Here is a 23974-nt window from a genome sequence, read left to right on the forward strand (position 1 = left end):
GCGTGACAAGAGACAGTTTACCTGGAGTAAAAGCGTTACAAACGCTTTTCGATTTTCATCGTAAAAAGTAGTAAAAAACAGCAAATCGTATGTGTTTCCGTAACATAAAGTTTGTTAGTAATTAAGTTTTGAAGCCTTCTTAAAAAATATAGCATTTATTTCAAGATATCTAAAAAATGTGTGTGTGTTTTTTTTTGTTGTCGAACCATCTGGAGGCATGCCGCTTTAAATAGATAAACATGTTGTAAAATGCAAACGTCTAGTCTAGTGCACTCATGCATATATGGAATGCCTAATGAGCTTGAAAAACGATATACATATGCATGAATTTGGGAAAAGTCAGGTGATTATTTTGCATCATTGTGACTCTCTGCTGAAACAAAGTGCAAGGATGAAACTTTTAGAGCACTTCTGATAGAAACAAACTGATAGGAATTTTCAATTAATTCGTAGACTAGCTTTACAACTTTGTTCCCGATCTGCGCAATCTAGTATAAGTAATCCAGTAAAATATCTGCTAGCAAATAAAATGACTTCTACTGTACAAAAATATTTGTTATTTAATAGACATAGTCACGCGCATGTTGCCCAGTCTTGACTGTAAAATCATCGTTAAGTGCAAAAAGATCTATAGATCATTAAGCAGAATTTTTATGATCTATAATATATGAGATATCATTGATAAAAAAATATAATATTTACATGCTTAAACGTACTTTTTTACGTTTACCGAGATGATATCTTGTTGAAAATGAATATTCTTGTTCTTGAAATGATACACATAGTTTCAAATAAAAAATGTTCATTATATACTTAAGAATTATAAAAATAAATCAACTACGAAACATATCGTACACAAAGACGTTAGTGACATAGGCCAGTTTGCGTATCCCTTACTTAGACGACTAACAATTTCAGATTTGGTACATTTGTAGCAGATTCATTATCTTTTAAAATGATATAGATTTAAGACGTAGATGTGTTGGCTAGTTTTAAAATTACGATATCAGTCTACGAATTATATGAACGACCCTCATATATAGCTAGCAATATTGTAAACATAGCGAGTAAGATCAGTTTACAGGTCATAGGCTAGAGTAGGTTATAGAGAATTAACACCTAGAGTAGATTATAGAGAATTAACACCTAGAGTAGATTATAGAGAATTAACACCAATTGTTTGCATAGGCTAGAGTAGATTATAGGGAATTAACTCCAATTGTTTGCAAAACGTCTTGCTACGTTTCGCATCTGATTTATAAAACAAATTTTAGCAATAGACGCCCAAAACGATATTTAGAAGAGTTATGGCCATTGATTTGCTGTAATTCAACTTGTCTACACCAAACTTTACAAAAATGATCATTGCTAAGCCTAGTTGTGCATATCATCGGTATATTCCGGTTCATTGTTTTTCAGCATTATCAGTTATTGCACGTAATTCGTTATTTTTTATGATGTTTAGTCACTTTTTTTTGTATAATCCGGCGGATTTTGACTAAACCTTACTGGAATCATCAGTACCAAGTGGCATTATGCACACTTTCGGCATGTTCTGCTTAATTTACTTTCAACAGATTACACTACTGCTGAATACAGTTAGGCTGAATTTCACCAAAACCTCACGAGTGATTCGTGTGAAGCATAGATGTGCATATTATCTGCTCTGACTAAATGATTTTTAGAGGAGTCTTGGCCCTTAATTTTTCATATACTTTGATCTGTGTTACTTGTCCTATACCACTGATTGGAATTCCACCTAACTTCGCATGAGTTACCACCACCAAGCCTAGTTGTGTATATCATTGAAATGTTATGGCACTTAAGTTAAGTTGTGGCATTCTACAATTTCTGCATGGTGTGTGGTGGGAGACATACGTTTTTCGTGAAAAATAACCTCTAGTTGGTGAATAATGTTTGCGTCATAGACATCTCGCTAAGGTGTTTGAATATTTTCGGTTATTACGAGTAGAAGAAGTCACACTGAATATGTCATTTAGGTTGTCAATATTTAAGCATCGTGAAAAGCTTTGCACCTGCGCATAAAAGTTCAATGGTCTGATTTTTAATCACTACCATGGTTGATAATAGTTTGGTTAACTTGCGTTACTACAGGACCAAGAAACTTTCTACGAAATTAACTTTACTGAATTAACAACTTAAGTCACCCTCAAGATGCAGGAGTATCGAAAGTTACACTCTGAGTTAAAACGTAGCTAGCATATGCTACCTCTTCGCTATGAAACTGACAAATTGTATTACGACACTCGTTCGATATCAAACTAAGAAATTGGCCAAATTACAACATAATTAACAATGAAACTAATAGCTTAAGTTAGCCTCTAACTATGAAACTATAAACTTTTTCAGTTACATTTGAAAGTGGGTGCATGTTATTGGCAGTCATATTTACAACATGCATTTTGTGATACTGTGAATATGTTTATTCTATAAATATATTGATATTACTTTTGTCACAAGAAATAAAAAATATTGACAATACTAGTATCATAATGTGGCACAGATGGGTACCATGGTATTACAAGTTGCATTTAACAGTGTCCTCAAACGGATTATCAATGTTAATCCAACTGAGCTGATAGGTCATGACCCAACCATAAAACTAAACAGAACCGTAAATTCAAAACAGAAACACTAGTAAAATAAATGGTTATTTAACTAGAGCCTATAGTGTCTGCATAGCTGAAAAAAAAATGAAATAAATACTTTGCAAATTCAAATATAAAATCCAGTGAGATCCTTTAAAACAGTTTGTTTTCTATGACATGCCTAAACGAAAGGCATATTAAAGACGTCAGTATAGCTTATTTACAGTGGCATAAATATAAATCAATCAGGTAAATAACATCGGCAGTTTGATGCTTCATGATTTGAGAACGGTTCAAGACCTTTTATTGTCTCAAAATGGTAATAATTAATTAATTCGTTCAACAGTGGGTAATAAAGAATAAAAAACGGCAACCGTTGTTCAGATATGGGCTGAAAAATCAGACAGATCGTTGAAAGTGGCTGTAGGGAAAAGTCTGAGAAAATTTGAGACATTGATCGCGGTGCAAATTAGACCATAATGTTACAATTATTTGAATTTCTTCTTGTTACTGTCGTGCCGAGTCACTGTTGAATAATATTTAGTTATGGAATAGACGTCTATAAACAATAATTTTGAAATTCTGTACTTTTTTCTATTATTTTGAAATAGATTATAAGACATTCAAGACGAAAGTTGATGGTAATTTCGTGAGAATAACAATCTTGGCGATGAGCTTGTTTCAGAAATAATGACGTGTATGAAGGAGAAACAAATTGAAATCAAGTTCATTCTAATACAATCCTAAATATTTTTTCTTTTGTGATTTTATCATAAAACTGTAGAGCTCGTTTTCTGTTTACTGTGAAATTGCAGATGTTTTATAATTCTACTTTTAAGAACTAAAACTCCAGAAGCTATAATTTTCAGATGCCTAAAACGATCAATAACAATTGCAAGTATTTCTCAATTATACACTATGAAATTTAAATGAATTACGAAAGAGCTTTTTCTTTTATAAAACAATGGAAATGCCAAAAGAATAATTTTCCTGATTTCACGTGGCGGAGTGTTTCAAACGTTATACAATTTTGCTTTAATATCTATTATTTTTTCATAACGAAAATGATAAAAGTGTTGTAAGGACTTTTGACGTATATATTTTTTTTTTAAATATAATGCAATGATGGATGTAGTCTTAGCTTTTTGATGCTTACACCGGACCGCTGTGAAATACTGAGACTCAATGGAACAATATGTCAGCGTTTTTATCAGAAAGAAGATCTGCACCAAGTCACGATCTCAGTCATTGTCACCTTGTTAAACCAACTCACGATCTCAGTCACTGTCACCTTGATACACCAAGTCACGATCTCAGTCACTGTCACCTTGATACACCAAGTCACGATCTCAGTCACTGTCACCTTGATACACCAAGTCACGATCTCAGTCACTGTCACCTTGCTACACCAAGTCACGATCTCAGTCACTGTCACCTTGCTACACCAAGTCACAATCTCAGCCACTGTCACCTTGATACACCAAGTCACGATCACAGCCACTGTCACCTTGATACACCAAGTCACGATCTCAGCCACTGTCACCTTGATACACCAAGTCACGATCTCAGTCACTGTCACCTTGATACACCAAGTCACGATCTCAGTCACTGTCAACTTGATAAAATAGAGAGAAGATCTGCACCAAGTCACGATTTCAGTCACTGCCACATTGATAATACACGATCTCAGTCACTGTCACCTTGATAATACACGTTATCGCATAGTGCAGCAGTTTTCCTTTGATCTTTGCAGTATGTTAAACATGGTAACACACATTAATACTACAAAATCTGTGCTGATATTTTACAAAACTGTTACGATATATATCAACACAGAAATCTCTATAGTGTTTCATTGGAAAAAAAAAACTGTTGCGATATATATCAGCACAGTAAAACTGTTCAGATATATATCGCAACACTTTTTCTCTATTGAGGTCCTATCAAGGGAGTATATTTTTTTCCTTTCAAAGAAAAGATTATTTTAGCTCCAATTTACAGTTCACAGAGAAAGAATTATCACAAACACCTACATTTATAAAGTAAAAGAATAAATGAACTAGAATATTTCAAAAACTCGATAGTTCATGAAATATATGAAATTCTGAGATTTCCAAATTTGACTTTTTTTTTTACAAACAAAACAACAAGTTTTACAATGTTTGGCCAATGAAATGCAAAGATTTAAAACCAATGCAGACATCTGTTGGATACTTTTATCTGGGGAACACATTTTCTATAACAGAAGTTTTAGTGTTTCAGTCAGCGAGGCGCAGAAAGGGAATCAAAAGAGTAAAACTAATAATTAACAAATTTAAATGAAAATAATATATAAATTTTAATGATAAAACTTTGTGATAAAACAGTTATAATATGTGATGCTCGTGTGTTACGAGGATATATCAGAGCTAGGGGAACATCTCGGTATTTTTCTCTGCACATATCGTCGAGGCCGGTAGGCCGAGACAGATATGTGCAGAGAAAAATACCGAGATGTACCCCTAGCTCTGATATATCCTGGTAATACACTCTCACACATACTATAACTATTACATATCAGTCTCTGTCACCTTGATAATACACGATCTCAGTCACTGTCACCTTGATAATACACGATCTCAGTCACTGTCACCTTGATAATACACGTTCTCAGTCACTGTAACCTTGATCTACACCAAGTCACGATCTCAGTCACTGTCACCTTGATACAATTAATCAGCCTTACATCGACACAAACGTAAAGATAAGGTACACCGATAGAAGTAGAGTCGTTTATTTTGGTTTTTATTTTCCATATCATTTAAACATTTTCAGGAACTTTTTCCACTGGTAAACAGAACATCTCAGTGCATATTATCATACCCTGATGACACCCACATGTGTTGCAACCGTCTAGTGCCTTGAAAGATTCTCCTTCGTGGTACGTGTGGTTTCCATAGTTACACGTGACTTGAAACAAAAGAATAATGTGGATTCAGCTTTAAAATGACGCTACGGGTAATACTAAAAGAGAAAAGTGTTTTGAAATTATCAAATTACAAGGTCAAAACATGTAAATATGTAAAGTTGTATATTGAGGTAGTTCTGCACGTCTTGATTAAAATCTTTTCTACTAGGTGGAATTTGAATAAACCCTGATTTTCTGAACTTCAGAATATACTTACAAAATTCGCTAAATAAAAAATGGGGTCGCGCGTGTGATGTTCTGCCTGACAGATTTGAAAAAATATGATTGACAATAATATATATATAAAATATTATTTAACGTTTAAATTCAATATTTCATCTTAAGAAAGTTACTAACTGGTTGCCATTTACTCATAAACTTCTTTCTTCTTTTAATTTCTGTATACCAGTTCCAGGCTATGCCATTGCTCCAGTTTATCAAACGCGCAGAACTATCTTAAAACATTGCCTAAAGGCGTCAAACTATTGTTGGAAGAACATAACTTGACATTCAACGTAAACGTAAATCAACATTGAGAAAAAATACATGAAAACCATTCTTATGCAGCAGAATCAAAACATCAGCAATTAAATATGTTAATACAATTAAATCTGTACATAAACTGGAACAACGTTTAAACATGAACTGTCGTTATATAGGCGAGCATGTCCTCAAACCTTAAATAAACCGAGTTAGATGAACGAAGCTATAATGTATATAAAATTGACAAATGAAATGTATAGACATAATAATAGTTAAATGTACACGTGTATTCCAATAGCAAACAACTTTCTGCGAATACATAACTACGTCTTAACGAAAACGTTATAAATGAACATGTTACCATACCACAATCCATACACCATAAACTTTTAGTACATAGAAATCGAATTTCAATACACAGTTTGTAACACGAACACTTCTAAACACTAAAATACAGCTATGGCACCATTTGCACATAACACTGATGTTAAAGCATAGTTGATATTGTTATTATATGTTTAGTTAAGAAGAACCTATTGGAACACTATATATCACTACTGAAATAGTTGTTGACGCGGTCATCAGAACCATTGATATTGTCAACTCATAGATGGAACATCCATATATATATGCTGCAGCATCATTTATACAAAACATTTAATAATATTAATCTTGTCAAAATACCTTTAGGATGGTAGAACTTGAGGGGCAACATTTAAGTACCATTTAAAAAGCTTATTGTTACTGATATTGTTCACTTACATTTAGGCCAACATAGCTCGATGGTACAAACTACAAAATGATTGGTACAAAACATTTGTTAACGACATTGACCACGTACCAACAGGTTCACAGAGCTCGACGGTACAAGCTGCTGTACCATTTGTACAGAAACAGTTGTTGCTGCCGTCACTTGATGGGAAACTTACCTTTTGGTAAGCAGAACCTAAGAGTACAAGCTTCAGTACCATTTGTACAGAAACAATTGTTGCAGCCGTAACTGGATGGGAAATTTACCTTCTGCTTAGCAGAACCTAAGAGTACAAGCTACAGCACAATTTATACAGAAACAGTTTTTGCATCCGTAACTGGATGGGAAATGTACCTTCTGGTAAGCAGAACCTAAGAGTACAAGCTACAGCACAATTTGTACAGAAACAGTTGTTGCAGCCGTCACTGGATGGAAAACTTACCATTTGGTAAGCAGAACTTTAGAGTACAAGCTTCAGCACCATTTGTACAGAAACCGTTGTTGCAACCGTCACTAGATAGGAAACTTACCTTTTTGTAAGCAGAATCTAAGAGTACAAGCTACAGCACCATTTGTACAGAAACAGTTGTTGCCGCCGTCACTGGATAGAACGCTTACCTTTTGGAAAGTAGAACCTAAGAGTACAAGCTATAGCATCATTTGAACAGAAACAGTTGTTGCAGCCATCGCTGGATGGTAAACTTACCTTTTGGTAAGCAGAACCTAAGAGTACAAGCTACAGCAACATTTTACCGAAACAGTTGCTGCAGCCATCACTGGATAGAAAACTTACCTTTTGGTATGCAGAACCTATGAGTTTAAGCTACAGAAAAAATTGTACAGAAACAGTTGTTGCAGTCGTCACTAGATAGAAAACTTACCTTTTGGTAAACAGAACCTAAGAGTACATGCTACAGCACCATTTTACAGAAACAGTTGCATCAGTCGTCACTAGATAGAAAACTTACCTTTTGGTACTGAGAGAACAAGCTACAGCACCATTTGTACAGAAACAGTTGCTGCAGTCATCACTGGACGGGAAGCTTACCATCTTGTATGCAGAAATAAAGAGTACAAGCTACAGCACCATTTTGCAGAAACAGTTGTTGCTCTCGTCACTATATAGGAAACTTACCTTTTTGTAAGCAGAGCCTAAGAGTACATGCTACAGCACCATTTGTACAGAAACAGTTGTTGCAGTCGTCACTGGATGGGAAACTTACCTTTTGGTAAGCAGAACCCAAGAGTACAAGCTACAGCACCATTTGTTCAGAAACAGTTGTTACAGCCGTTACTCGATGGAAAATTTACCTTTTGGTAAGTAGAACCTAAGAGTACAAGCTACAGCACCATTTGTACAGAAACAGTTGTTGCAGTCGTCACTCGATGGGAGACTTACCTTTTTGTAAGCAGAACCTAATAGTACAAACTACAGCACCCGTTGTACACAAACAGTTGTTGCAGCCGTCACTGGATAGAAAACCTGGATGGGATATTTACCATTTGATAAGCAGAACCTAAGGGTTACAGCACCATTTGTTCAGAAATAGTTGTTATACAGCCGTCACAGGAAGGGAAACTTACCTTTTGGTAAGCAGAACTTAAGAGTACAAGCTTCAGCACCATTTGAACAGAAATAGTTGCAACCGTCACTAGATGGGAGACTTACCTTTTTGTAAGCAGAACCTAATAGTACAAACTACAGCACCATTTGTACACAAACAGTTGTTGCTGCCGTCACTGGATAGAAAACCTACCTTTTGGAAAGGAGAACGTAAGAGTACAAGCTATAGCACCATTTGTACAGAAACAGTTGTTGCAGCCATCACTGGATAGGAAACTTACCTTTTTGTATGCAGAACATAGGAGAACAAGCTAGAGCACCATTTGTACAGAAACAGTTGTTGCAGCCATCACTGGATGGGAAACTTACCTTTTGGTAAGCCGAACCTAAGAGTACATGCTACATTGTCATCTATACAGGCCGTCACTGGCTAGGAACTTACATTTTGGTAGGCAGAACCAGTGAGTACAGGCTACAGCACCATTTTACAGAAGCAGTTGTTGTAGCCATCACTGGATAGTAAACTTACCTTTTGGTAAGCAGATTGAGTACAAGCTACAGCAAAATTTGTACAGAAGCAGTTGTTGCAGTCGTCATTAGATAGGAAACTTACCTTTTGGTAAGCAGAACCTAAGAGTACAAGCTACAGCACCATTTTACAGAAACAGCTGTTGTAGCCATCACTGGATAGTAAACTTACCTTTTGCTAAGCAGAATGAGTACAAGCTACAGCAAAATTTGTACAGAAGCAGTTGTTGCAGTCGTCATTAGATAGGAAACTTACCTTTTACAGAAACCGTTGTTGCAGTCTTCACTTGATGGAAAACTTACCCTTTTGGTAAGCAGAACCTAAGAGTACATGTTACAGCACCATTTTACAGAAAAAGAAGTTGCAGTCGTCACTTGATGGAAAACTTACCTTTTCGGTAAGCAGAACCTAGGAGTACATGCTACTGCACCATTTTACAGAAACAGTTGTTGCTGTCGTCACTGAATGGGAAACTTATCTTTTGGTAAGCAGAACCTAAGAGTACATGCTACAGCACCATTTGTACAGAAACAGTTGTTGCAGCCATCACTGGATAGGAAACTTACCTTTTGGTAAGCAGAACCTAAAAGTACAAGCTATAGCACCATTTTACAGAAACAGTTGTTGCAGTCGTCACTAGATAGGAAACTTACATTTTAGTAAGCAGAACCTAAGAGTACAAGCTACAGCACCATTCTACCGAAACAGTTGTTGCAGTCTTCACTGGATAGGAAACTTACCTTTTGGTAAGCAGAACCTAAGAGTACAAGCTAAAGCACCATTTTACAGAAACAGTTGTTGCAGTCTTCACTTGATAGGAAACTTACCTTTTCGTAAGCAGAACCTAAGGGTACAAGCTACAGCAACATTTTACAGAAACAGTTGTTGCAGTCTTCACTAGATAGGAAACTTACCTTTTGGTAGGCAGAACCTAAGAGTACAATCTACAGCAACATTTTACAGAAACAGTTGTTGCTGTCGTCACTGAATGGGAAACTTATCTTTTGGTAAGGAGAACCTAAGAGTACATGCTACAGCACCATTTGTACAGAAACAGTTGTTGCAGTCGTCACTGGATGGGAAACTTACCTTTTGGTAAGCAGAACCTAAGAGTACAAGCTACAGCACCATTTGTTCAGAAACAGTTGTTACAGTCGTCACTGAATGGGAAACTTATCTTTTGGTAAGGAGAACCTAAGAATACATGCTACAGCACCATTTGTACAGAAACAGTTGTTGCAGTCGTCATTGGATGGGAATCTTACCTTTTGGTAAGCAGAACCTAAGAGTATAAGCTTCAGCACCAGTTATACAGAAACAGTTGTTGCAGCGGTCACTCGTTGGGAAATTTAACTTTTGGTCAGCTGAACCTAAGACTACAAGCTACAGCACCATTTGTACAGAAACAGTTGTTGCAGCCGTCACTGGATGGGAAATTTACCATTTGGTAAGCAGAACCTACTGCACCATTTGTTCAGAAACAGTTGTTACAGCCGTCACTGGATGGGAGACTTTCCTTTTGGCAAGCAGAACTTAAGAGTACAAGCTTCAGCACCATTTGTACAGAAACAGTTGTTGCAACCGTCACTAGATGGGAAACATACCTGTTTTTAGCAGAACCTTAGAGTACAAGCTACAGCATCATTTGTACAGAAATATTTGTTGCAGTCGTCACTGGATAGAAAACGTACCTTTTGGAAAGCAGAACGTAAGAGTACAAGCTATAGCACCATTTGTGCAGAAACAGTTGTTGCAGCCATCTCTGGATGGTAAACTTACCTTTTGGTAAGCAGAACCTAAGAGTACAAGCTACAGCACCATTTGTTCAGAAACAGTTGTTACAGTCGTCATTGAATGGGAAACTTATCTTTTGGTAAGGAGAACCTAAGAGTACATGCTACAGCACCATTTGTACAGAAACAGTTGTTGCAGTCGTCACTGGATGGGAATCTTACCTTTTGGTAAGCAGAACCTAAGAGTACAAGCTTCAGCACCAGTAATACAGAAACAGTTGTTGCAGCGGTCACTCGTTGGGAAATTTAACTTTTGGTCAGCTGAACCTAAGACTACAAGCTACAGCACCATTTGTACAGAAACAGTTGTTGCAGCCGTCAGTGGATGGGAAATTTACCATTTGGTAAGCAGAACCTACTGCACCATTTGTTCAGAAACAGTTGTTACAGCCGTCACTGGATGGGAGACTTTCCTTTTGGCAAGCAGAACTTAAGAGTAAAGCTTCGCACCATTTGTACAGAAACAGTTGTTGCAACGTCACTAGATGGGAAAAATACCTGTTTTTTAGCAGAACCTTAGAGTACAAGCTACAGCATCATTTGTACAGAAATATTGTTGCAGTCGTCACTGGATAGAAAACGTACCTTTTGGAAAGCAGAACGTAAGAGTACAAGCTATAGCACCATTTGTGCAGAAACAGTTGTTGCAGCCATCTCTGGATGGTAAACTTACCTTTTGGTAAGCAGAACCTAAGAGTACAAGCTAGAGCATATTTGTACAGAAACAGTTGTTGCAGTCGTCACAAGATAGAAAACTTACCTTTTGGTAGGCAGAACTAAGAGTACAATCTACAGCAACATTTTACAGAAACAGTTGTTGCTGTCGTCACTGATGGGAACTTACTTTTGTAAGCAGAATAAGAGTACATGCTACAGCACCATTTTGTACAGAAACAGTTGTTGCGTCGTCACTGATAGGAAACTTACCTTTTGTAAGCAGAACCTAAGAGTACATGCTACAGCACCATTTGTACAGAAACAGTTGTTGCAGTCGTCACTGGATGGGAAACTTACTTTTGGTAAGGCAGAACCAAGAGTACATGCTACAGCACCATTTGTACAGAAACAGTTGTTACAGTCGTTACTGGATGGAAATTTACCTTTTGGTAAGCAGAACCTAAGAGTACAAGCTACAGCACCATTTGTACAGAACAGTTGTTGCAGCGTCACTCGATGGGAATTTACTTTTTGTAAGCTAGAACCTAAGATACAACTACAGCACCTTTGTACACAAACAGTTGTTGCAGCCGTCTATACCTGGATGGGAATTTACCATTTGTATAGCAGAACCTAGTACAGCACCATTTGTTCAGAAACAGTTGTTACAGCCGTCACGGAGGGAAACTTACCTTTTGGTAAGCAGAACTTAAGAGTACAAGCTTCAGCACCATTTGTACAGAAAAGTGTTGCAACCGTCACTAGATGGGAACTTACCTTTTTGTAGCAGAACCAATAGTACAACTACAGCACCATTTGTACAAAACATTTGTTGCGTCCGTCACTGGATAGAAAACTACCTTTTGGAAAGAGAACGTAAGAGTACAAGCTATAGCACCATTTGTACAGAAACAGTTGTTGCAGCCATCACTGGATAGGAAACTTACCTTTTGTAGCAGAACTAAGAGTACAAGCTAGAGCACATTTGTACAGAAACAGTTGTTGCAGCTCCATGATGAAAACTTACCTTTTGGTAAGCGAACCTAAGAGTACATGCTACATTGACCATTAGAACAGGCGTCACTGGTAGGAAACTTACATTTGGTAAAGGCAGAACCAGAGTAAAGCTACAGCACCATTTTACAGAACAGTTTGTTGTAGCCATCACTGGATAGAAACTTACCTTTTGGTAAAGCAGATATGAGTACAAGCTACAGCAAAATTTGTACAGAAGCAGTTGTTGCGTCGTCATAGATAGAAAACTTACCTTTTGGTAAGCAGAACTAAGAGTACAAGCTACAGCACCATTTTACAGAAAACTGTTGTTAGCCACACTGGATGGAAACTTACCTTTTGCTAAGCAGAATGAGTACAAGCTACAGCAAATTTTACAGAAGCAGTTTTGCGTCGTCATAGATAGGAATACCTTGGTAAGCTTTACAGAAACCGTTGTTGCAAAGTCTTCACTGATGGAAAACTACCCTTTTGGTAAGCAAACCTAAGAGTACATGTACAGCACCATTTTACAGAAAAGATGTTGCAGCGCCACTGATGGAAACTTACCTTTTGGTAAGCAGAACCTAAGAGTACAGCTACTGCACCATTTTACAGAAACAGTTGTTGCAGTCGTCACTGAATAGGAAACTTACCTTTTGGTAACAGAACCTAAGAGTACATGCTACAGCACCATTTTACAGAAAAGTTGTTGCAGCATTCACTAGATAGGAAACTTACCTTTTGGTAAGCAGAACCTAAAAGTACAAGCTAAGCACCATTTTACAGAAACAGTTGTTGCAGTCTCACTAGATAGGAAACTTACCTTTTAGGTAAGCAGAACCTAAAGAGTACAAGCTACAGCACCATTCTACAGAAACAGTTGTTGCGTCTTCACTGGATGGAAACTTACCTTTTGGTAAGCAGAACCTAAGAGTACAATGCTAAGCACCATTTTACAGAAACAGTTGTTGCAGTCTTCACTGATGGAAACTTACCTTTTCGTAAGCAGAACCTAAGGTACAAGCTACAGCACCATTTTACAGAAACAGTTGTTGCAGTCTCACTAGATGGAAACTTACCTTTTGGTAGGCAGAACCTAAGAGTACAATCTACAGCAACATTTTACAGAAACAGTTGTTGCTGTCGTCACTGAATGGGAAACTTATCTTTTGGTAAGAGAACCTAAGAGTACATGCTACAGCACCATTTGTACAGAAACAGTTGTTGCAGTCGTCACTGGATGGGAAACTTACCTTTTGGTAAGCAGAACCTAAGAGTACAAGCTACAGCACCATTTGTTCAGAAACAGTTGTTACAGTCGTCACTGAATGGGAAACTTATCTTTTGGTAAGGACAACCTAAGAATACATGCTACAGCACCATTTGTACAGAAACAGTTGTTGCAGTCGTCATTGGATGGGAATCTTACCTTTTGGTAAGCAGAACCTAAGAGTATAAGCTTCAGCACCAGTTATACAGAAACAGTTGTTGCAGCGGTCACTCGTTGGGAAATTTAACTTTTGGTCAGCTGAACCTAAGACTACAAGCTACAGCACCATTTGTACAGAAACAGTTGTTGCAGCCGTCACTGGATGGGAAATTTACCATTTGGTAAGCAAACCTACTGCACCATTTGTTCAGAAACAGTTGTTACAGCCGTCACTGGATGGGAGACTTTCCTTTTGGCAAGCAGAACTTAAGAGTACAAGCTTCAGCACCATTTGTACAGAAACAGTTGTTGCAACCGTCACTAGATGGGAAACATACCTGTTTTTTAGCAGAACCTTAGAGTACAAGCTACAGCATCATTTGTACAGAAATATTTGTTGCAGTCGTCACTGGATAGAAAACGTACCTTTTGGAAAGCAGAACGTAAGAGTACAAGCTATAGCACCATTTGTGCAGAAACAGTTGTTGCAGCCATCTCTGGATGGTAAACTTACCTTTTGGTAAGCAGAACCTAAGAGTACAAGCTACAGCACCATTTGTTCAGAAACAGTTGTTACAGTCGTCATTGAATGGGAAACTTATCTTTTGGTAAGGAGAACCTAAGAGTACATGCTACAGCACCATTTGTACAGAAACAGTTGTTGCAGTCGTCACTGGATGGGAATCTTACCTTTTGGTAAGCAGAACCTAAGAGTACAAGCTTCAGCACCAGTAATACAGAAACAGTTGTTGCAGCGGTCACTCGTTGGGAAATTTAACTTTTGGTCAGCTGAACCTAAGACTACAAGCTACAGCACCATTTGTACAGAAACAGTTGTTGCAGCCGTCAGTGGATGGGAAATTTACCATTTGGTAAGCAGAACCTACTGCACCATTTGTTCAGAAACAGTTGTTACAGCCGTCACTGGATGGGAGACTTTCCTTTTGGCAAGCAGAACTTAAGAGTATAAGCTTCAGCACCATTTGTACAGAAACAGTTGTTGCAACCGTCACTAGATGGGAAAAATACCTGTTTTTTAGCAGAACCTTAGAGTACAAGCTACAGCATCATTTGTACAGAAATATTTGTTGCAGTCGTCACTGGATAGAAAACGTACCTTTTGGAAAGCAGAACGTAAGAGTACAAGCTATAGCACCATTTGTGCAGAAACAGTTGTTGCAGCCATCTCTGGATGGTAAACTTACCTTTTGGTAAGCAGAACCTAAGAGTACAAGCTAGAGCAATATTTGTACAGAAACAGTTGTTGCAGTCGTCACAAGATAGAAAACTTACCTTTTGGTAGGCAGAACCTAAGAGTACAATCTACAGCAACATTTTACAGAAACAGTTGTTGCTGTCGTCACTGAATGGGAAACTTATCTTTTGGTAAGGAGAACCTAAGAGTACATGCTACAGCACCATTTGTACAGAAACAGTTGTTGCAGTCGTCACTGGATGGGAAACTTACCTTTTGGTAAGCAGAACCTAAGAGTACAAGCTACAGCACCATTTGTTCAGAAACAGTTGTTACAGTCGTCACTGAATGGGAAACTTATCTTTTGGTAAGGAGAACCTAAGAGTACATGCTACAGCACCATTTGTACAGAAACAGTTGTTGCAGTCGTCACTGGATGGGAATCTTACCTTTTGGTAAGCAGAACCTAAGAGTACAAGCTTCAGCACCAGTAATACAGAACAGTTGTTGCAGCGGTCACTCGTTGGGAAATTTAACTTTTGGTCAGCTGAACCTAAGACTACAAGCTACAGCACCATTTGTACAGAAACAGTTGTTGCAGCCGTCACTGGATGGGAAATTTACCATTTGGTAAGCAGAACCTACTGCACCATTTGTTCAGAAACAGTTGTTACAGCCGTCACTGGATGGGAGACTTTCCTTTTGGCAAGCAGAACTTAAGAGTACAAGCTTCAGCACCATTTGTACAGAAACAGTTGTTGCAACCGTCACTAGATGGGAAACATACCTGTTTTTTAGCAGAACATTAGAGTACAAGCTACAGCATCATTTGTACAGAAATATTTGTTGCAGTCGTCACTGGATAGAAAACGTACCTTTTGGAAAGCAGAACGTAAGAGTACAAGCTATAGCACCATTTGTGCAGAAACAGTTGTTGCAGCCATCTCTGGATGGTAAACTTACCTTTTGGTAAGCAGAACCTAAGAGTACAAGCTAGAGCAATATTTGTACAGAAACAGTTGTTGCAGTCGTCACAAGATAGAAAACTTACCTTTTGGTAAGCAGAACCTAAGAGTACATGCTACAGCAGCACCATTTTACCGAAACAATTGTTGCAGCCATAACTGGATAGGAAACTTACCTGCTGGTAAGGAGAACCTAAGAGTACAAGCTACAGCACCATTTTACCGAAACAGTTGTTGCAGTCATCACTGGATGGGAAACTTACCTTTTGGTATGCAGAACCTATGAGTACAAGCTACAGAAAAACTTGTACAAAACAGTTGTTGCTGTCGTCACTAGATAGAAAACATACATTTACCTTTTGGTAAGCAGATCATAAGAGTACAGGCTACAGCACCATTTGTACAGAAATAGTTGTTGCACTGGATGGGAAACGTACCTTTTGGTAAGCAGAACCTGAGAGTATAAGCTACAGCACCATTTTACAGAAACAGTTATTGTAGCCATCACTGGATAGGAAACTTACCTTTTGGTAAGCAAAATGAGTACAAGCTACAGCAAAATTTGTACAGAAGCAATTGTTGCAGTCGTCACTAGATAGGAAACGTACCTTTTGGTAAGCAAAACCTAAGAGTTCATGCTACAGCACCATTCTACCGAAACAGTTGTTGCAGCCATCACTAGATAGGAAACTTACCTTTTGGTAAGCAGAACCTAAGAGTACAAGCTACAGCACCATTTTACAGAAACAGTTGTTGCAGTCGCCACTAGATAGGAAACTTACCTTTTGGTAACCAAGACCTAAGAGTACAATCTACAGCACCATTTTACAGAAATAGTTGTTGCAGTCTTCACTAGATAGGAAACTTACCTTTTGGTAAGCAGAACTAAAGAGTACAAGCTACAGCACCATTTTACAGAAACAGTTGTTGCAGTCTTCACTGGATAGGAAACTTACCTTTTGGTAGGCAGAACTAAAGAGTACAAGCTACAGCACCATTTTACAGAAACAGTTGTTGCTGTCGTCACTGAATGGGAAACTTACCTTTTGGTAAGCAGAACCTAAGAGTACATGCTACAGCACCATTTGTACAGAAACAGTTGTTGCTGTCGTCACTAGATGGGATATTTACCTTTTGGTAGACAGAACCTAAGAGTACATGCTACAGCACCATTTGTACAGAAACAGTTGTTGCTGTCGTCACTAGATGGGATATTTACCTTTTGGTAGACAGAACCTAAGAGTACATGCTACAGCACCATTTTTGTACAGAAACAGTTGTTGCTGTCGTCACTAGATGGGATATTTACCTTTTGGTAGACAGAACCTAAGTGTACAAGCTTCAGCACCATTTGTACAGAAACAGTTGTTGCTGTCGTCACTAGATGGGATATTTACCTTTTGGTAGACAGAACATAAGAGTACATACTACAGCACCATTTTACATGTACAGATACAGTTGTTGCAACCGTCATTAGATGGGAAACGTACCTTTTGGTAAGCGGAACCTAAGTGTACAAGCTTCAGCACCATTTGTACAGAAACAGTTGTTACTGTGGTTACTAGAAGGAAAACTTACCTTTTGGTAAGTAGAACCTAAGAGTACATGCTACAGCACCATTTTACAGAAACAGTTGTTACTGTCGTCACTAGATAGAATACTTACCTTTTGGTAAGCAGAACCTGATAGTACAAACTACAGCACCATTTGTACAGAAAGAGTTGTTGCAGCCGTCACTGGATGGGAAACTTACCTTTTGGTAAGCAGAACCTAAGGGTACAAGCTACAGCACCATTTGTACAGAAACAGTTGTTGCAGCCGTCACTAGATGGGAAACGATCACCACTTTTGTGGATTGTACCATCATAGTCGCAGTCCTGGAGAGCTGTGTGAGCAATATAAACATTTTTTATGATATGTTAAAACATAATAACATGCAAAACAGCATTTTTGCTACCCAATGATACTTCTATTTACGTTTTAAAAGCATTTTCTTTTAGACGTGGGTTATTTGTTTACGTGACCGTCCCGTCTTTCATATTCGAGAAGACTAAGGTATACGATTAAAACTTTTGTCATGTTGTCAAAGTTACCGTCTCTTAAATATTGTGAAAAGATTTAAAAATTAACAGATATAAAAGTTACTTAAGTCATCTTGAAGATTAAGCGATAACTTCAGACAAAGGACATAAAGTTATATATCCATGGTGACACATTGAAAAGAAATGCACGGCATATGTAATAAGGTTATTGTAATAGTAGCTCGATCTAGGATGCTGTATTCAGCTCGAGTTGAATTATGCCAGACCGGATTACACGAGACGCGCAATCGCCGAGTATGATCCGACCTTGCAGAATCCACGAGAGCCGAATACAAAATCCCAGATCTAGCTACTGTTAAAATGACCCTTTTATTATATACCTCCACCTTTTTGTCTGTTGTTTTGTTATTGAACGAACGATGTTAAAATGGAACTTTAAAGTGAGGATTTTATTTGCGCTATTTATAGAGCTGTGTCAGGTCATGCATATTAATAAAAGTAGTCTGGCAACATAAAATACAAAAGGTACAACACGGATTTTTTTCTGCCTGTTCGTATTTACTTGTGAAATACAAGCCGTTTTTTTACAGAATTTATACAGGTATATAATAAAACAAAATATTGTAACTTTCTTTTTGTATTGCATTACAATGTGGAATGGCAGCAAGGGGGTTTGGAGGGTGGTTTTAGGGCTTCCAGCTTTAAAGTCAAGAGAACAAGGGTTCAGTATGAAGTACAATTAATTTACATATCCCTGAGCTACTGTAGCACAATTATAATACAACAAGAAATAAAGTCCTTCGATCATAACCGACTGTTTACCATTTTAGACCATATTTTATCGTTTTGTCAATGCCTACATTCGGAGCAGGATATTTAACTAGAGCTATCACTAAATGTGATAAATGTACCACCCCGCACGCACTGACAAAGTATATTGCAATTTGACCCTTACAAGATTGCATAATTATGTGGACTCTATGTATATAGACTGTATATATACAGTGTAGTAACAAATAACAAAGTCCCATAACTCTGCAGCATATTAATCTAAAGAACGTAACATGCACCATACACAACTAGGGTTGGTACTGATCACTTGTGTTAAGTTTCATTAACTTGTGTGCAAGGGTTCGGAAGATTAGGCGCGCACAAGATTGCATATGCAGACTGTATGTACATAGTTTTTTAACAAAAAAAAAACAAACAAAGTCCCATAACTTTGCAGAATATTTATCTAAAAGAACGTAACATGCACCATGCACAACTAGGATTGGTACTGATCACTTGTGTGAAGTTTCATTAAATTGTGTGCAAGGGTTCGGAAGATTAGGCGCGCACAAGTTTGCATATGCAGACTGTATGTACATAGTATGTTAACAAAAAACAAAGTCCCTTAACTCTGCATTTTTTTTCCTGAAAGAACCTAACATGCCCCATGCACAACTACTGTTGTTACTGATCACTTGTTTGAAGTTTCATTAAATTGTGTCAAGGGGATGAGGAGGGATGGTGTGCACAAATTGTGTTTATGTATATAGTAAAGTAACAAAAAACAAAGTCCCATAACTCTGCAGAATATTTTTCTGAAAGAACCTAACATGCCCCATGCACAACTACTGTTGTTACTGATCATTTTTGTGAAGTTACATTAAATTGTGTCAAGGGGATGAGGAGAGTTGGTATACACAAGATTCTGTCTACGGACAGACAGACGGACAGACATACAACCTGAAACCAGTATACCCACCTTACAACTTTGTTGTCTAGGGGTACAAAAACATAAACCAGAATAGAAAGAACAGAAATACAACAATGCAGTAACTAATGTATTTATCTTTTAACAATGCCAGATTACAAGAGTGTATAAATGCCACTGTATTCTCGTTACATCATTTGTTATGAAGCTGCGTACAACGACTTATGATATATTTATCATTGATTTTGTTTTAGAGCATTTTATTTGTCTTAATCGAATACAATATTGATATAAATAACTACCTGTGCTCAATGTAAAGAAAAGACAGACATTGGCCACTTTTCTAACCAACCTTTAAGGCAAAGTTACATTGTACATTAGCATTAAAATCACTTATCTTATCAAGTTACTGAATAGGAAATAGAGGATGTTTGTTTGTTTTAGACTGAATTTTTTTTCTCGAGTGAAAACACTCGATGGTATATTTTCACGCATGGCATAGCATGGCATAAAATATAAGATATGGCGTTCATAAGTGAAAGATATTTTAATATTACATGTAAAACAAATTTTGTTTTTATTTTATTTTTGACTACATTTATCCATTTAATAGTTTATTACCAGTGAAAAGTAAATTTGATATTTTTCACTGTGAAACTATCAGATATATTTCACTCTTATATTTTGATAATTCTCTGAAAAACATGTAATGAAGAAAGTTGTATCCATTCTGTTGAATGACATTGATCTCGTCTGTTTTGTTTAAAAGAATCATTACATATTTTTCAAATGTATTGACCACTTTCTTTAAGCTATTTGGCGGAACATGTTATATTTTCATTTACTTAGAATTTCATTTAAAATATATATCTGCCACTAATAATAAAAACTGTATTCGAAATCCATATAGAATACTGCTTTTTATGAAGGTATAACAAATGTCTATTTCACAAAATACAATACTTGGTAACAAAAGAATGTGTTAATCAAAAACCAAAATTAACGAAGCTAAAGTAAAATATAACACCTCTTAATATTCAAGATTGTGTGTGTTTTAGAGTGATGAAAAATTGGCGAAAATTTAATTTGATTCAAAGTTTACTGAAACTGCATCAACAGCATAATATTTTTCACAGCCGCGCGACCAATTTAATTTGATAAATGCTTACTAATAAACACTAACCTGTTAAGTGTTTGAAATTATTTTTTGTTTACAAATTTAAGCTCCGCCTACAGTATATGACTTACTGGGTAATAAACGTCTGGAAGTAAATGTTGATTTACCAAAATAAATTTCCCGATAATTTGAAAAATACTGCGATGCCATTGGACAAAAAAAAATTTCAAACACTAAATATATATTGCATTGATTAAATGTAGGATAACCGCGTTTATAATAATTACTGTTGTATCTGGTCTTTGTCGCTGTCGTCCCGGTTATTTGGAGTTCAACGACCGAGATGATTTAATTACATTTCTGTATCAAAGAGAAGTAATTCATCAAGAAGAAAATGGCATAGCTATATGTATCCCCCCCCCCCCTTGCTGATATTTACCATTGAATTAAAGCACAGGTCATCATGTTCGTTTTAAATTATCAGCTGTCCTATATCTTATAAATACAACACTGACAAAATATCCAAAAAAGTCCTGAATATTCTATCTTGTTTTTTTAATCCCCCGCCGTGGCGGAGGGATTATAGGAATGGTCTGCGTCCGTCCTTCCGTCCGTAACAAAATCGTGTCCGGTCCATATCTCCTAAACCCCTTGAAGGATTTTCATGAAACTTGGATCAAATGATCACCTCATCAAGACGATGTGCAGAACCCATGAGTCAGCCTTGTCGGTTCAGGGTCAAGGTCACAACTCAAGGTCAAAGGTTTGAGCCTTCCATTTTTGTGTCCGCTCTATATCTCTTAAACCCCTTGAAGGAATTTTATAAAACTTGGGTCAAATGATCACCTCATCAAGACAATGTGCAGAACCCATGAGTCAGTCATGCCGGCTCAAGGTCAAGGTCACAACTTAGGGTCAAAGGTTTGAACCTTCCATTTTGTGTCCGCTCTATATCTCCTAAACCCCTTGAAGGATTTTCATCAAACTTGGGTCAAACGATCACCTCATCAAGGCGATGTGCAGACCCCATGAGTCAGCCATGTCGGCTCAAGGTCAAGGTCACAACTGAAGGTCAAAGGTTTGAACCTTCCATTTCGTGTCCGCTCTATATCTCTTAAACCCCTTGAAGGAATTTTATAAAACTTGGGTCAAATGATCACCTCATCAAGACGATGTGCAGAACACATGAGTCAGTCATGCCGGCTCAAGGTCAAGGTCACAACTTAGGGTTAAAGGTTTGAACCTTCCATTTTGTGTCCGCTCTATACCTCTTTAACCCCTTGAAGGATTTTCATCAAACTTGGGTCAAACGATCACCTCATCAAGGCAATGTGCAGAACTTATGAGTCAGCCATGTCGGCTCAAGGTCAAGGTCACAACTGAAGGTCAAAGGTTTGAGCCTTCCATTTCATGTCCGCTCTATATCTCCTAAACCCCTTAAAAAGGATTTTTATAAAACTTGGGTCAAATAATAACCTCATCAGAACGATATGCAGAAATGATGAGTCAACAATGCCAGCTCAAGATCAAGGTCACAACTAAGGGTCGAAGGTTTGAGCCTTCCATTTGGTGTCCACTCTGTATCTCCTTAACCCCTTGAAGGATTTTCATCAAACTTGGGTCAAATGATCACCTCATCAAGAACTCATGAGTCAGCCATGTCAACTCAAGGTCAAGGTCACAACTGAAGGTCAAAGGTTTCAGCTCTGTATCCCCTAAACCCCTTGAAGGATTTTCATGAAACTTTGGTCAAATGATCACCTCATCAAGACGTTGTGCAGAATTCATGAGTCAGCCATGTCAGTTCAAGGTCAAGGTCACAGCTAAAATCAAAGGTTTTACCCTTTCACTATCTATAGCAGTGGCGGGGGATTTAGCTGTCTTTCAGACTGCCTTGTTTATAACCTGTCATGAACAGCATATTCAGTACTATGGAGTAAAACCATTGAACACTTACGATCCCTGTGGACCAAATTGCAGAATTCTGATGTTCGCTTGCCAACAGCACGACAGACGGTTATAAAGAACTTCATTCGATTTTACTGTTATCAATTATTCAAACATGCATTTATTCTTTGTCTCTTCTGTAGATAAGTGACTTATTGATTTATTCACGAATGGCTTCTGTATAGGATTTAATATTTGTTTTGTCATTCACAGAGGACCGTACGACAAACAAGTGCTGGTCAAATCACAGTTGAAAAATCATCTAGTATCATCAAGTTCATTCTTTAATCTTTTGAGAAAATCCGACCATTTCTATGAATATTGGGCTTACGTATTTTTGAAAAAATGTCTGCACTCATATAGGTGGTATTCATTAATAAGACATACTGTTAATTGAAAAATCATTTATATGCATTAGCCAAGTAAGGGTTGTTGTCAAAAGTATGACTTACCGTTTGCTGACAGTGCAACGCTTAATAAACACAAAATTTTCAACATCTCCCGTTTGTTTTACTTCTTTAAACTGAACAATTCCTTTAAGTTAAAATGTAGATGAATATGGAACAATATAATTATAAGTGTGCTGACTGAATTTATGATTTCTTATCTTAACTTGAACAATAACTGGAACATAGTACTTGGTGGACCCAGCCAAATCGAAACATGTTTTTCAATGTATTATTGTTGACCTTGGATTTTGTTGGACGCAATTGATTGTCGGCATTACAATGTAACACTTCTGCCAGGTTTAGAATTATGCCGAATTCAACAATGTTTAGACCATCCTGTCTTTGACCTTCAATATAAGGAAAGTAGATTCAGACTATATGTAATAAAGATATGACACAGAACAGAAGTGCAATATCTTATACAGCCTTTGATAATCCCCGTGACCTCGAAATTGGACAGAGGAAACTAAAGCCTCTACAGACGGTAGGTTTTTGTTGTACAACACTAATTATCTCAAAGATGTACAATTTTGAAATTGTACATTTTTCACATACAGACAGTATTCCATTCCCATATAAATCACAGATATTTACCTAGTAAACATAGTGCATCAGGTACTGAAAAGAATGTAACTATTAATACTAAAAATAATGTCCCATGAATTTTATTACGCATGACACAAATGAGCCGTGCCATGAGAAAACCAACATTGTGGCTTTGCGACCAGCATGGATGCAGACCAGCCTGTGCATCCGCGCAGTCTGGTCAGGATCAATGATGTTTGCTTTCAAAGTCTATTGT

The 23974-nt window shown here is 37.3% G+C and overlaps 2 protein-coding genes across 2 annotated transcripts; one reads left to right on the plus strand and one right to left on the minus strand.

Moving 5' to 3' along the window:
• Window positions 1-3804: 3804 nt before the first annotated feature.
• LOC123530996 (putative uncharacterized protein FLJ46204) lies at window positions 3805-4314 on the plus strand. The gene has a single exon (XM_045311771.2). The coding sequence runs from the start codon at window positions 3805-3807 to the stop codon at window positions 4312-4314; it is 510 nt and encodes a 169-aa protein (XP_045167706.2).
• Window positions 4315-5366: 1052 nt separating this feature from the next.
• LOC123532188 (U-reduvitoxin-Pr11a-like) lies at window positions 5367-23335 on the minus strand. The gene is made up of 3 exons (XM_045313556.2): window positions 23176-23335; window positions 17672-17803; window positions 5367-5558 (listed from the first exon to the last, which is right to left on the minus strand). The coding sequence occupies exons 1-3, from the start codon at window positions 23219-23221 to the stop codon at window positions 5410-5412; spliced, it is 327 nt and encodes a 108-aa protein (XP_045169491.1). The 5' UTR covers window positions 23222-23335; the 3' UTR covers window positions 5367-5409.
• Window positions 23336-23974: the final 639 nt, after the last annotated feature.

Source organism: Mercenaria mercenaria, chromosome 11, assembly GCF_021730395.1.
Source record: "Mercenaria mercenaria strain notata chromosome 11, MADL_Memer_1, whole genome shotgun sequence".
Lineage (NCBI taxonomy): Eukaryota > Metazoa > Mollusca > Bivalvia > Venerida > Veneridae > Mercenaria > Mercenaria mercenaria.

Coding starts and splice junctions, on each gene's coding strand:
- LOC123532188 (XM_045313556.2), bottom strand. CDS start 23,221: ATGTTGAAAATTTTGTGTTTATTAAGCGTTGCACTGTCAGCAAACG. Junction 17,804..23,175: donor CGTTGCACTGTCAGCAAACG/GTAAGTCATACT, acceptor TTGCTCACACAG/CTCTCCAGGACTGCGACTAT. Junction 5,559..17,671: donor TAGGTTCTGCTTACCAAAAG/GTAAGTTTCCCA, acceptor TTTTGTTTCAAG/TCACGTGTAACTATGGAAAC.
- LOC123530996 (XM_045311771.2), top strand. CDS start 3,805: ATGTCAGCGTTTTTATCAGAAAGAAGATCTGCACCAAGTCACGATCTC.